The sequence below is a fragment of the Paroedura picta genome, chromosome 4 (genome assembly GCF_049243985.1).
Source record: "Paroedura picta isolate Pp20150507F chromosome 4, Ppicta_v3.0, whole genome shotgun sequence".
Classification (NCBI taxonomy): domain Eukaryota; kingdom Metazoa; phylum Chordata; class Lepidosauria; order Squamata; family Gekkonidae; genus Paroedura; species Paroedura picta.
Genome location: NC_135372.1, coordinates 87,988,018 through 88,003,039, shown reverse-complemented (window position 1 = coordinate 88,003,039; position 15,022 = coordinate 87,988,018). Strand labels below are relative to the sequence as shown.

The following is a 15,022-nucleotide window of genomic DNA, read 5'->3' as shown; positions in this document are numbered from 1 at the left end:
TATTTAGGGCTGGGAGGCATGAGTGAAGTGGTGAGATAGTTCTTCACTCCCTTTGTCCCCCTGCATAACAGGATCAAGCATGCTGCTTTCATTTGGCATCTGACTTGGAGTGCCAGCTCCCAGTGAACGAGACAGCGCCTCCTCCAGCATGACTGGAAACATGTGTATGTGTGTGAGAGAGAAATGTGTGTGCATGCGCACACAAGCTTGAGGTCATGTATCAATATGGGGGCACCATGGTATATCTCAGAAGTAGTAGGGAAGTGTTGAACACATTGACAGAAGCTTGCATTGATCTGTATAATAAGTGGATGTTATCTGTTTGCCATATGTCTTATCTTTCTCTGACTATGTAGTAATATATGTAATCCTCCCTCTTGACATGGTAAACATTGTTCTGCTTTTTCAGATTTCTCATATTACTTTGCTTATTGGGCCCTATTCTGTTAGCTGCATTGATTTATACTGTGTAACAATCCACCCTGAGTTTCAATTAGAAAGACAAACAATAAACAAATAAATATTTCCATATATGGGAACGGATAATAAACTCATTCTGAAGAAGGATGGAAGAAAAGGCAATTTGCTCTGGCTTGAAAAAAAGGGTAGGCTTTCAAAATTCAAAATGTGAGCCAGCTTGGTGTAGTGGTTAGGAGTGCGGACTTCTAATCTGGCAAGCCAGGTTTGATTCCCTGTTCCTCCTCCACATACGGCCAGCTGGGTGATCTTGGGCTCGCCACAGCACTGATAAAGCTGTTCTGACCAAGCAGTAATATCAGCTTCACCCACCTCACAGGGTGTCTGTTGTGGGGAGAGGAAAGGTGATTGTAAGCCGCTTTGAGACTCCTTCAGGTAGAGAAAAGTGGCATATAAGAACCAACTCTTCTTCTTCTCAATTGTCTCAATGGGCAAATGTGGAAAGAAAAAGGAGTAACCCAGCGGAATGGGCAGTGGGGACAATGCAGAGAAAGCTTCTGGAAAGTAGCTCAGCATTGTAGAGTGGTTCAGCAAAGAGTTGCAACCGTTCCCTTTTCCATTTTAAACCACAAAGAATTCCTGTGAGAGACTAGGAATGGAGAAGTGGGTTGGAGGTATCCATTACACAGAGCATATATTTCAAGAATAACCCCTGAGAGACAGCATCTTCAAGAACGACCTATGAGAGACAGCAGTCCTTGACTCGTAACGTAAGAACTGACCTAGAATTAGTTGAAGGTACAATAAAAAAATGGAAGAACAGGTTGCACTTGGTGACACATGGAAAATTCTACCAGCGTTTGTCAAAGGAGAGGCAACAACAATAGTTTCAAAGACAAGAAGAAACAACATACATTGGTCTAACTTCCTAAGTAAATCAAGGTAATACAACTTGCTCAAGGATTAATTCTAATTCCTAAAGCAGAATTGACAAAAACTTCAGAATAAAAGTAATAACCACAGAATTTTAAGTTTTCTGATAAAAGAGAACTTAACTCCTGCAATGTGGCATTTCCCGTGTGCCAATCTTCCTCTTGGCTTGAGAGAGACTGATGACTATGCCCGTATCCACACCTGCTGGCAGGTGCAGTGGCTCTGATACTTTCCAGGGAACAAGTGGTCAAGAGTATGAAGTTGAAGCTGATCTTTAACACTTTGCAACTTGTTCTCTGGGACTGAAATGGTAGCTACAACCCAAACAAATCCATGCATTTCATTTTATTAAACAATTGCTATCTGGCAATTCCTTTCTCCACTGCCTTTCAAAAGCTTCTCCTCAACAAAAATCAAGCATCTTCTAAATAGCATTTCCTACCTACAAGTGCTAAATGCTGTAAACCACAGAGGCATAGTCCCACTAGTCCTCCCACCTGACCCCACCACTGATGCACTTGTCCACCTTTATCTTCTTGCCTCCAATGGGGTAATATTTGTGCTCCACTGGCAACAGCAAGGAAGAAGAAAGAACAAGGAAGTACAAGAATAATAGGACAGGAGGCCCAGCAGCTGCACCTTTCAGCACTCGGAGTGCTTACAGGCTTCAGCAATCTTCCTTCCTTTCCAACAAAATCAAGGTTATCCCTTTACAACTTCTTCCCAAGGGCTGAGGAGCAACAATCCTACTCATGCCGAACTGACACAACTAAATCTTGAACTTCTGTGCATGTAATAGCTCTGTGACAGGGAACAGTTTGACAGGGATGATTCCTCCCCACCCCCAATATCAAAACTCTCCTCTTGGCTAAGAACTTCCTGCCGTGCAACTATGGAAGTAACAAGCCTTCACTTTGTGTCATAAAATGGTAACCTCACACAGGTTGACTTGTCAATGTGGGCTCATTCCTGAGAAACAGGAGACTCTTTTTCTTGACATCTGTCTCTACGCTATCCTCAAAAGCTGTCAAACCCCTGGAGGTCTTGATGGACAAAGTTTCCCTTTGCGACTCTGCTGGGTGCTCTTTCTAGGGAGCAAATGAGCCTGCAGGGGGTTGCTTCCCACATAGCTGCAAGTTTAGTTTATTAACCAAGTGAATGGACGAACTACTGAATGGTATGAAGAAGAGGTATGCAACATTTTGTCTTCAGCATGAACCACGAGCAAAGCCTAGGGTTTTCTTACTGTTTCCTTTTTTTAAAGGAAGGAAAAAAGCAAAACTCCCAAGACCAGGAAAGCTGCACACGGCAGAGAAAGTCTTGTCATGCTTGGGGCAGAATCACTCCAATCATTCATGAAGCTCCAGGTCCCCAGAAGGTTCCTGCTTGCCCGATTCCCACATTCCAAACAGCCCAGTTCCTGCTCCCAAAGAGAGCTTCTTTTATCTGCTGTTTCTTGCTTCACTGAGCCAAGTCGGGCCCTTTTGTTTTTCCATAGATTGCTGCCCTTTGTTCTCCCAAGTTTTCGCTCCCTTTGCATTAAAAGGAGGGAGGGGGAAGAGAGACCCTCAGCTGAACTGAAGCGGAAGCTGGGCCTGGGGGAAGGACTCCCCCATTCCAGCCATTCACAAGCAAACTTTGGGATGTGTGTGAAATTTTGGTGGAGTGGTAGATCTGAGACATTACAAATAAACGCAGAACCCAGGAGACTGGGTGCAGAGGTAACAGAGAAATCACAAGCAGCTGAAGTTTGTTTGGGAGGAGGCTCTAGAAAGAGCAAGAAAACCTGACTTCCTTGCCATCAGCCCTAGCTGCACAGGAACCAGAGTTGTTATGCAAAATTATTCTTAAAACCCCACACCTCATCTGGTTTTTAAAAGGTGGCTCAGGAAGACAGTGATAGGATAGGCCACAAAGCAGCAAACTCTGCTCCCAATTTCTTTTTTTTATTTTTAAACTTTTTAATGCTTTGGGAGCAAGGGGAAATCCCCCTGACTCTTCAGTAAATCCCTGACACATAAACCTAACAGTCATGCAGTATAACTTGGCGATACAAGGGTACTTTCCTGGTAAAAACCTCACACCTTGGATTTGTGCTATCACTGAGTTCAAGGGGAAACCAATTCATTGCTACCTGATATTAAAATCCCTCCCTTTTTATTTTCAAGAAATCCATTTTCTCCTCCCTCCCTCACTGTCCCCTTTCTCTCAGCAGCAGGCTGAATAAAGCTACTATTCCATTTGTTGGACAACTTGGAGCTTTCAAAGTATCATTAGCATGAGAATACATGGTGTTGCCGTTTGCTGACAAAGCATAAGTCTCCAGGGCCCCTTATGGACAAACACACTTGTAAACAGAAAGAATGCTGGCTATTGTTCCTAGCCCTCCCTCCCCCAGTGCCTCCGGAGGGGCTGGTCCCCACATCTTTACCCTCTCTCCCCCTCCACTCCCCATTTTGTACACCTTAATAGAAACATAATTACGAGGCGGCAGGAGCAACAAAACAAAGCAATTGGCCTGAAAGTAGAAACTTCAAGGAGGGGTGGACTAGGAGGGAAAGTGTTTCTCCTCTGATTTGGAAACAAGGCAGGAAGTAAAGACTGAGGCTGTGGACCGTTTCCCCAGATTCTGTGGGGCAGGCTGGAGGGTGCAACACTGTCATGCCACCCACTGCTTGGTGCAAACCCTTCCTAAGTTTGGCCTTGCAGAATGGAGGTGGGGGGTGCAAGGCTGGAAGTATTCTCTCTGGCTACATGATGAAGGAATGGGAAGAAGGAGAGCCATGAGCCAACATAGTGGTACTAACTTCTACTGTTCTGGAGCAATATTGTAACATCCTCATGTACCACACCAACCTCCTAGAAAAGATGCCAAAGAAAAACTTTCTCTTGAGTACAGCAGGAGTCATTGCCCTCATCTCTCTTACAAATTACCTTGCGGCAGTCCAGTGTTATCGGCCTCTGGTTTCCCAAACATATAGTAATAATGCTAAATACGCACCGAGTGTCTGGCAAAAGATCCTGAAAGCACTGGGTAAAAAGTAACCTTGCCCAAAGAGACCATGAACCCAGACACCCAACAAGGTCCGGTTACAACAGGGTGTCTGTTGTGGGGAGAGGAATGGGAAGGCGACTGTAAGCCGCTTTGAGCCTCCTTCGGGTAGGGAAAAGCGGCATATAAGAACCAACTCTTCTTCTTCTTCTTGTACTATCTGCACAGCAATACTTAAGTTTTGCCAAATGCTTTTTGAGATGTCTCTTAGTAGAGACCTACCTCCAACATCTTCAAGAATGTAACAAGAGGCCAACCTAGCCAAACATGAAAGGCACACAGGTTAATCCAGCTCTGACTTCATGGTCTTTGGCAAAGATAAGGGAAGTTTCAGGGGTCACCAGACTGATCAGAAAGGCATACTCCTAAGCATGATCCCCACTTCCCAACCTGCCCAGTAATGGCAACCAAGCCTTCCTGTCATGTTCAGGTGCCTTTTTCCTTGTTGCATGCTGCATAATATACAAGAGCTGACATACCATAATGACTTCTTGAGAGCATGACATGAAAATCCCAAATCAATTTATAAATGAACTCAACATGAGACCTCAAGCAAGAACCTTTCTCTAAGCCTCAGCACTGCTCTCTTTAATGTGGAAAGAGCACAATATCACATCTTACAAGTTTGTTATACAGATTCCTGCAATTACACAAGTGAATTGCTTTAGGCATGTAGGGAAAGTGCTATAAATTACCACTCCAACTATTACTTAACATCTCATAGTAGTGCCTCTTATTAACTATAATAAAATAATAAGGGTCCCAAGACTGGGGGTAAATGACTGGGATAGCAGTATGTCTTGTGGGAGAGACAGAGGAGGCAACCAATGCCTTCAGATGTTTCCAGTGGAACTGCACAGGGGTACTATAAAGTTCCAGTTCTTGTGCTGGCTGCTTAAACCACAACACACACCCTCCTAAACAAATATTTGCCTCATAAGGCACTCATACGAGGGCAGAAAAATCTGTCAGAAAAACAGGTACTCACGGAAGGTAAGCAGAACCCCCTTGCAGCTTGGCCCCATCCCAGAAGCAGTCCAATGGGGTTACAATAACACAGGGAAAGAGCTTCTCAATCATCTGAGGGTGACAACAGAGAAACAGTCATGAAGAAAAGCCACAGACTCAAGTACAAGAAGAACAGCTGTCTTTTTGTACCCCACTTTTTACTATTTGAAACATCCTTCCTCTCCCCACAACAGATGCCCTGTGAGATAGGTGAGGCTGAGATAACTGTGAGTAGCCCAAGGTCTCCCAGCTGGAGGAGTGAGGAATCAAAACTGCTTCTCCAGATTAGAGGTTGCTGCTCTGAACTGCTACACCAAGTTGTGTGATTTTTAAAATTTTTATGTTTAAATTAGGTTTGTGTGAGGGAAAATCCCATGGTAATAGTTGCCTGGGGGCTTTCAGTAGCCCTGAATAGCCCTGCAAAAACTCTCTTTCACAGTCCTCTTCATCTCACTGCGACTGTCCCCTTCTTTGACTGCCCAAACTTACACCTAATTTCACTATAGGCACATCTTCTCTGCAAATCACGTCCTACTGTAACTCAGTCCTAATCAACACACATTTTATAGTTCCTGTTTCTATTTCTTGCAGTCTTTTGGAGTAGTGAACTGCTCTTGGATCCACAAAAGCACCATCCCCAATGCAAACTTTTCATGTCAAACAGGGAAGGTCTGGAAACCACATGCAGGCTAAATGAGCTAATCCAGGCAAGTGAGGGCCAAGGCACACATGATGGTGTCTCTGACATAGGGATGCCACCACTATTTTAAAATCTACAAAGGGTAATTTTAAAATGCTGCAAGGGATAAGGAACTCCTCCCCCTGCACCTTTTCAAGTGCCAAAAAGCTGCAGGGTGGGGTGCCCATTCCGGCACTCAAAAAGGCATAAGGATCACAACTGGGGCCTGGCAACAGATTTAAATCTCCCATTTTACGTGTAAAATGGCAGCGGCATCCCCAGATCAAACACAAGGACACCATCCACATTTAGACTGGCCTTGAGGGCACTAGCCTAATCCAAGGGAGGATTTCCTTGCTGACTAAATAAAAGGATTCTGAAGAGCTGTCAGTGCTGGTCTTGTCTGATCCTAGCACGCAAAGTGGGAATCCCTTATCACCAAAGGGCAGGTTCTCCTGAAAGTGGACAAAGATCAAATAGGCTCCCCCCCTTCCTACTCCCCAAGGACATAGCTAGAAAAGAGAGGAAGCCTCACAGTTAACTGTTATCTTTGCTATGCAGGAATGATTGTTACCAAGCGTGAGAAGTCCAACGACAAGGAATATGTCCCCTCTGTGCAGAAACACTAAGGTCTCTGCACCCAGTAATATGCTTTGGGAAGCTGCTCCATTGTGACAGCATTCCTGTTTAGAAGACTGCTTCCTATCCCCATAGCAACTTGGATATCCTCTCCATAGCCCACCCCATTCTCCAGAGCCCACCCCATTCTCCAGCTAATCAGCACATCCCCAGGGAATTAGTATGCTATCAAACAGAATTTCTCCAGCTGATCCATATGATAAAAGGAGCTTTGACTCTCAAAAGCTCATTTCCCTCAAATCTACCCCTGTCCCATACATGCCCTTGGTGACTCACCCGCGCAATCATCCCATTCTCAATTATGGGGACTCCAGACTTGTAGCAGATTTTGTTGAGATCCCAAGACCTGAGAGAAGAAGCAGAAATTATGAACATCAGAACTTTGCAGGAGTTCCTAAAGTAAGGTCTGGATCAGTGAGAAGTGTAAGATAATACAATGTAACAAACCAACATATCTTTGAATATTAGATGCTGGGTTCAAAAAGTGGGGGAACCTTCATGTACCCCTGAGTGCCCAAATAAACCTGGCTGGCTACAGTTGGTAGCAGACTGCTAGACTAGATGGAAATCTTTTATGTTTTTATTTCTTTAGTACAGTTTTCAATTTTTTACTCACTTTCCATACAGTAAGACTTGTACTTTGCTAGCAGCCAGAGCAGCTTCAAGATGCATTTCTAAGGCCTCTGGGTTCAGGATGTTTTCTCCTTCCTGTTTGGGAGTTTGTATCAGCATCTGGGATGTGTAGAGAGATTCTTCTCCTAGCTTCTCTTTCGTATAACGGAGCTCCTGGCTGACACGGCTGCCCTCTGTAGAGAGAGAAAAGGAGAGGCCCTAGAGTTACCATACCACATTTATCTTGGGCCCTTTATGGACATCCCAGAGCATCGGCATAAGAAATGCTAGAACTGGGAAAGGATCATGTCATACATATTAGTTATCCTTAAAACAGAGTTTTCCTCACATCCACAAGGATGCAAATCCTCACTATTTTAATAAGATTGTTGAGTGAATTATCTAGCATAGATTAGTTGACTAATTCAAATGCTTATTTACACAGAATTAAGTCCTTTAATCAGTAGGGCTTATTCACAAGTATAAGTATGAATAGAATTTCAGCCTAAAAATTGGATTAAAGATAAAGTTCTGTACCCAACCACATTTGTACAATTATTTTAATTGTACTATTCATATTAACAACATATAGCAAATACGAAAACCAAAAACAAACAAGAATTAAGAGGGGGAAAATGAAAATGTTCCTGGTACTAGGTGGAAGCTGAAAGTTGAGTGCTGATTGGCAGAACATATGCACTTGATTTTTTGCTAATCTAATTGGATGAGTTAATTTTTCCAGCACCAACTCCTCTCAAAGACAAGTTTTCCTGAGGCGGGTAATGACTCCCATCAATTCCACCCCGCTACCAGCAAGGACTGCTGAAAAAGATTTTCTATGTCATCTTTGTCTGCTCCAGGGTCACTGTATATCTGCTGTGGATATTTTGTGCACGATAAAGGATCCTGAGACTTATTCTATGGCAACTTCTATACATGACAAAAGATTCTGGAACATATTCTAGGGACCGAAGCATTGTTCAGCCTTCCTGGGCCTCCCATAGGACTCCCAACCCCCACACCAGGCCTGGGGATCTCTCAGAATTACAACTGAACCCCTGACTGCAGAGATCAGTACCACTGGAAAAATGGCTGATTTGCAAAGTGGACTCTATGATATTATAGCCCACTGAGGCATCTCCTTTCCCCAAACCCTTCTATTCCAAGTTCTCTACCCCCCTGAAAAAATATCCAAGAATTTTACAACCCAGAGTTGGCAATCATATCACCCAGAAAACTTCCGTGACTGAGTCGAACCTGGGTCTCTCTGATCCTTGTCGAACATTCCAACCACTACATAGCAGCAGATAGGATTCCAATAATGGTTCATATTCAATCAACTGCTGTACACATCTTTTTAAAACACTACTGAGCATGTAACTGTACTCTCTTCCTGTAATGTCAAAACCTCCATGGTTCACCTTATTTTTAAACTCAGAAACAGAAAATTAGGATGTGAAAAAGAAAACCCTCAGTCTAATAATTCTATTGCTTACTGGTGTTCGCTTGTTCTAGGTGTCTCACCTAGAGTGTCTCACCTAGAACAGGGCTATCCTAAGCAGAATTTTACCCTTGTAAGTCCATTGAGGTAAATGAGATCAGAAGGGTGTAACTGTGCTAAGAATTGCATTGACTATTTCTTATCACATCCGTTTTTCTTTGCACTTCAGTTTTTACTAAGAACTCCATGCTAAGAACAAATATTTTAAGTTTATTCTTCTCTGGCCTGTTATTTTGTGCAATTTTGTAAGTATAAATTCTAATTCTAATATTTGTGGTTGCTGAAAAAATAAGAAAGAAAAAAAGCTGACTGACAGATATACTTTTTATTTCCATCCTGCTCTCTCCCAAGGAACAGCTGGGATGCCAATGAGGGAGGAGGCCCTGCCAAAGTACACAGAGAGGGACATACACTGTGCATCTGAGATGAGGGGAGCTGGGAGGGGAATGTCCTCTCAGAGACTGAATCCAAACCATTGGGAGGCCAGGCACCAGGAGTCATGCTGAGCTGTGCTGATCTTGACTAGGCCACCCAGGAGAGAAACCATACCAACAACCAGAATGTGAAGGAAGGGTGGGGAACGCATTCGGCCCAAACTTTGAAACCACAGGCAAAGATGAATCCTTTAAATTGGAGGAGTCCTACATCAAGCTATCTTAAAGCCCACAGCCCAGTTAACATATGCAGGAGTGGGGAGGAGTGGCTTTGTGCCATAAGCTGTCCAGGGCAGAGAACTTTGCAAAGAGCACATGCCCTAACTTGGCAAGTCAGAAAACCTTGCTGACAACTGTGCCTCTAGCGGGGCTGGTTTATCCATGTAGCATGTGCTACGGGCCCTGTGCTTTCAGGGCCCCTGCACTGTGCCTCCCCTCCCCACGGAACACGGCTGTTCCCTCCTCCCCCTTTCCCCTATTTAAGGACACTCAGAGTGACACCTTTTCCACTGTGGGGGGTACCTTTGCCCCCAATCTGGCTGCTTCCACTGCAATTTTACTCTATTAGAGCCCCACGAATCCTTAAACTAGCTTTGGTGCTATAGGCCCCACAAACTCTTAACCCAGTGGTCCCCAACCCCCGGTCCGGAGACCAGTATTGGGCCGCGGCTCCTCCTCATCCTCCTCCTCAGCTGCTTTCTCAGGGGCTGCCCTGCCACTCTGATGCTGGCTCACCTTTGGTGTTCTCCGGCGGCCGCCATGGCTGGGGTTTCCCCTCGGCGCGGCACTGCGCAGCTGTTTCTAGCAGCACCCCCCAGTGGGCAGCAGGAAGTCAGTGGCGCAGGTGGGAAAGCAAGCAGAGCAGGGGCTCAAGTGGCGGTGACGTCCCTCAGCAAAAGACTCCCCCCCCCAGGCCTCAGTAAAATTGTCAAGTATTGACCGGTCCCCGGTAATAAAAAGGTTGGGGACCACAGCCTTAACCCACTCCTGGCCTCCAGGAGCCCCTTCAGCTAAACTTGAAAGTGCTTCAAGGCTCTATCCTCTCAACAACCTTTGCCCAGCTTAGGGTGAACAATAGTGAGGTGGATGGTGGAGGCATGTATTTCTGTATTAGCAACTTTTGGAACAGAAATGACAGTGCATATGCAAGTGTTGTGAAGAAAGGAAGAGAGAGGGAGATATTCCTTGTAATTAGGGTTAATTTGGAACAGGACAATCTGAAGCTTCAAAGGGGAATGAGGAAGCCTCAAATTCCAACACCCTAATTAACCAGGGAGCAACATGAAAAGACAAGGCAAAATGAGAGAGGCTGCCAAGAATGGTTTACATGGGGAGCTCACTTGTATGGGGGTGGGGGATTAAACGAGGTACCCTTGCTCTGTACGCCACAGCTCCTTCCCCCACATGCTGTTCAGGCTCACCCCACCTTTCCCTTGCACTGAGAGAGCAGCATTGTTTGATACAGAGCTGGGGGAGGGGACTCTGGGATACAGAGAGGTAGCAACAGTATGTTAATGAGGAGCCCTATGCAAATTCTTTTTTACTCCAATTAACAAAGGAAGCCCTCTCCTTTTTCATGCAAAAGGTCTCTCTCCCTCCTGATCAAACCCCCGATTGTACTGCTGCTTTGGCTTGAAGTGTTAGATTGGATTATCCCCCCTTCCACCCCACATACACTGCACACACATACACTCCAGTGATACCATGGACGGTTCCCACAGACTCCCCAAGAGCATTCAAATATCTCCTTAAGGGTAAGGAGGCAAACACTGGGCCATGGCCCTGCAAATGCTGGGAGGTCCTCCGGTGCTGCAGATCTCCAAGTTGCTGCCAGTCAGGGCTCTTCTCATCAATGGGCCCTTGCACCATGTGGGTCCCTCCTGCCTACCAGCACTGAGAAGTCAATTGGGAGGACACTTCTTGCATAGCAAGGGTCTTTGCCCTAGGAGACACCCTTCTCTCATGCTTCCAAACTCCCTCAGCTCTCTCCACTTTCCCCCACCCCATCCCAAGTGGTACAGCTTGCTGGGCACTAACACTAACTGGGATCTAAGAACATCCATGCAACACGTCCAGCAGAACATGCCCTGGGGAAGAGCTGGATGGAAACTGGAAGGCCTAGCCAATCTGCTTCTGCAAAATCAGCCCAAGTTGCAGGGCTACGGCAAGAACTTGCTTTGAGCTATTCTCAACCACCAAAGGAGCCAGGGCTCTCCTTCTGCAAGACCTGAGCACCATCAGACATTTGAAGATCATTAATTCATAGGGTCACCATAAGTTGGAAGCAACTTGACAGCATTTCTTTCTCTTACACACACATGCACACACTCCTGCCAACAGGACAGACTGGGGTAAATCTATCCTGCAATAATTTATCTTTCTTTGGAAGATATTTCAGGCTGCACCCTAGAACTCACAGGGGAAGTGATATTCTATGGATATTCTCTGCAGTGCCCTAACAGACTCCCGGATGCTAAGGCCCCACTCTCAGCTGCACAGCTTCCTGGCAAGCCAAAACAAGAGGCTCTGCCTCTCAACCCAGCTGAGAAATGGGCAATTGTGGAAGTTGGGGAGATCAATTACCTGGTGTTGACAAAAACAATGTCTCTGGCTTGTGTTGCACATGCTGACATCATCTGACCTTTTCTCTTTCCCTCCTTCCACCCTCTTCAGCTGCTTCCCAGGCAGTGGAACAGGCCTTCCAAATTATACCCATAATTACAGCCTCTTAGATAAATTGCAGGGCTGGGCACTCCTCTCTCCCAGCTGGGCCACCCAAATGCCCCCCCCCCATTTCCACACCAGCTGGGAGGCCCAAGTGTGCTTCAATCAAAAGGGCAAGGAAGGGCTCCACTATTAATGGCCCACCTGGCTTCGGGGAAACTGTTTGGACAATAAATGTTGTCCTCTCCTCAAAAAATAAAAAAGCAGTAAAATCCGCACCACCACCATCAATTTCTCTTCCACAATGGCATAATCTCTTAACCTTCATAGTTATCAGTATGTATATTTATGGCAGAAACCAAAGAAGCAGTTCCAGTGAGGGCCTGAAGCAGGGTGCATTTTTTGTCTCAAAGAGAAGAATGTTCGGACTAATATAAAGGCAGTGAAACTCAGTCCCAGAAAGGCAATGTGACCAGAGTTACTCCATGCACATAACAGGGGTAGAGAAAGAACAGGAATATAATGGACAGAGTAGACAGTATAGAAAGGGTGACCATAGAATCATAGAATTGGAATGGGACATAGAGGCCATCTAGTCCAACCCCCTGCTCAATCAGCCTAAAGCACCCAGGAAACGTATCTGACCAGCAGCTGCTTGAAGACTGTCAGTAAGGGGGAGTTCACCACCTCCTTAAGGCAGTGGATTCCACTGCTGTACTCTGTGAAATTCCCCCCCCCCCTCCGATATATAGCCAATCTCATTCTATGCATAGTTTAAACCCATTACTGTGGGTCCTATCCTCTTCTGCCAGCAGGAACTGTTCCCTGCCCTCCTCTAAGACCGTTTGTGCACTGGGAACTTCACTGCCCCAGCTCCTGTGCAGGAGCACAAATCGGGGGTGGATGAGGTGCACCAGGCCAAATGCTCCCCCATGTGGGTGCAGGAAGAGGTGGGGCAACCTGCCACAACTAAAACTCCAGCCTGCAGCTCAGCAAGAAACCTCCAGTGCATAAATGGTCTAAGTGATAATCTTTCAAATACTTAAAGAGAGCAATCATGTCCCTTCTCAACCTCCTCTTCTCCAGGCTGAACATTTCCCACATCCTTTCCGCATAGGACTTGGTCCCCAGGCCCCGGATCATTCTCACCACTCTCCTCTGAACCCTCTCAATTTTGTCCACATTTTGTTTTTAAGTGAGGCCTCCAGAACTGCACACAGTACTCCAGGTGGGGTCTGACCAATATACTATATAGGCTATAACAACTTGTGATTTTGATGTTATGCCTCTGTTGATACAGCCCAAGACTGCATTTGCCTTCTTTACCGCCACATCACACTGTCTGCTCACATTTACCTTACAGTCCAGAAGTACCCCAAGATCATGTTCACACACACACTACCCAGAAGTATATCTCCCATCCAGAATGCATACTTCTTATTTTTATGACCCTGATGTAGAACTCTACACTTCTCCTTATTGAAGTGCATCTTGTTCTCATTTGCCCACTTTCCCAGCATGCTGAGATCCCACTGAACTCTAACTCCATCTTCTGGGGTGTTCCCCCCAATTTGGTGTCATCCGCACATTTAATGAGGAGTCCCCCTACCCCTTCATCCAGATCACTGATAAAAATGTTGAAAAGTACCAGACCCAGTACCCAGCCCTGTTGCACTCAGCTGCTCACCTCCCTCCACTCTGATGAAATACCACTGACAACCACTCTTCGGGTGCAGTTTTCTAGCCAGTTCCCTACCCACCTAACCATCCGGAAATCCAGTCTACTGTCCTCCAGTTTACCCATCAGAACATCCAGGGGGACCTTACTGAAATCTAGATAAACAGTTCCCACAATCTAATAAGCCTGTCACTCGGTTAGAGAAGGAAACCAGATTGGTCTGACATGACCTGTTGGAAACAAATCCATGCTGACTTCCCTGCATCAACAAATTGTTCTCCATATTATTGTAGATCACCCCTTTAAAATTTGCTCCATTATCTTCCCTGCAATTGAGGTCAGACTCACTGGCCTGTCCTTTCCCAGGGAGGAATGTGTTCTTGAGAAAATCCCTTCTCAAAGCCTTTCCATATAATAAAGCACCTTAGTCTTATTTACAATGCTACTTTCAATGGAAGCCCTTATCAGCAATAGCTGCACAACTTTGTCTCCAAAAAATAGATGGCTGCCATAGGGCCTTGCTGCTTTTTGAGCCTGGAGACTATAATTTTCTACTTACGAGAAATAAAATCTAGGTAGTATTGGGAAGCACACTGTCTTCCAAGGACAAAACAGAATTACGAATAGCTTGTAACCTACCATCCTTTGCTACCATGGAAGTGCTCACTCAACAATGGTGCAGGAGTAATTTTCATAGAATCCACCATCTGTAGACTCCTACTTTGTTCTCTATTCTGCTGATGACCAAAATGAGCAGAACTTTTAGAGATTTCAATGGGCTGTTTTGCGTGGGTGTGAGTGTACATGTACAAGGTTCATGCTAGATGAAAGCCAATGAAATAAATTTCAAAAGGCAAAGTATTTATGAAATAATGAAATACTGCAGCAAAGGGAAGAGCACCTTGCATGTATTTCCTGTGACCATGGTGCTGCAGATCAGTAAGAGAGTGCCCTAACTCTGAACAAGTAACAAACAAATGTACAAATAAAATGTGGGATAGAGGTGTTGTAATGTATACATCCCATGTGTTTGTGACTCCCATGCCCTTTTGTTCCACATTATACTCTCAGCAGTAAGGAATAAACTATCTGGTGGAAGAATATAATTTTCTCCCCCATAAACCTTATTGTTTTGAGTACTAGGAAGGCATTAGATCTCTGAAGCAGAAATACCCTGAGGGAAGCTGTCTGAAACCTATCTGGCAAACGGGTAAAAGTGAACTCATCCTGAATTTGTAAAGATTCACCAAAACTGGTTTTCCCCAGTCCCCATGTTTTCCAAGGATGAAAATGCCAATATTTAGTGTGGGATTTTTCTTGCCTGAGAAGCAAATCTGGGATAAAAAGTGCACCAGGGTGAAGATATCAGGATAAGAAACTGGCCTTGCTCAATATCAAGCAATGT

At 45.1% G+C, this 15,022-nt stretch overlaps 1 protein-coding gene across 3 annotated transcripts in view; it reads right to left on the bottom strand.

Annotated features, from left to right (window-relative positions):
- Positions 1-15,022, bottom strand: part of PTCH2 (patched 2) — a 62,899-nt gene that overhangs the window by 23,364 nt on the left and 24,513 nt on the right. For all 3 annotated transcript variants that reach the window (XM_077333938.1, XM_077333939.1, XM_077333940.1), the window contains 3 exons: positions 7,345-7,534; positions 7,005-7,074; positions 5,391-5,482 (listed from right to left, as the gene is read on the bottom strand). In XM_077333938.1, the coding sequence (XP_077190053.1) occupies positions 5,391-5,482; positions 7,005-7,074; positions 7,345-7,534 (352 nt within the window). The remainder of the gene's footprint in view (positions 1-5,390; positions 5,483-7,004; positions 7,075-7,344; positions 7,535-15,022) is intronic.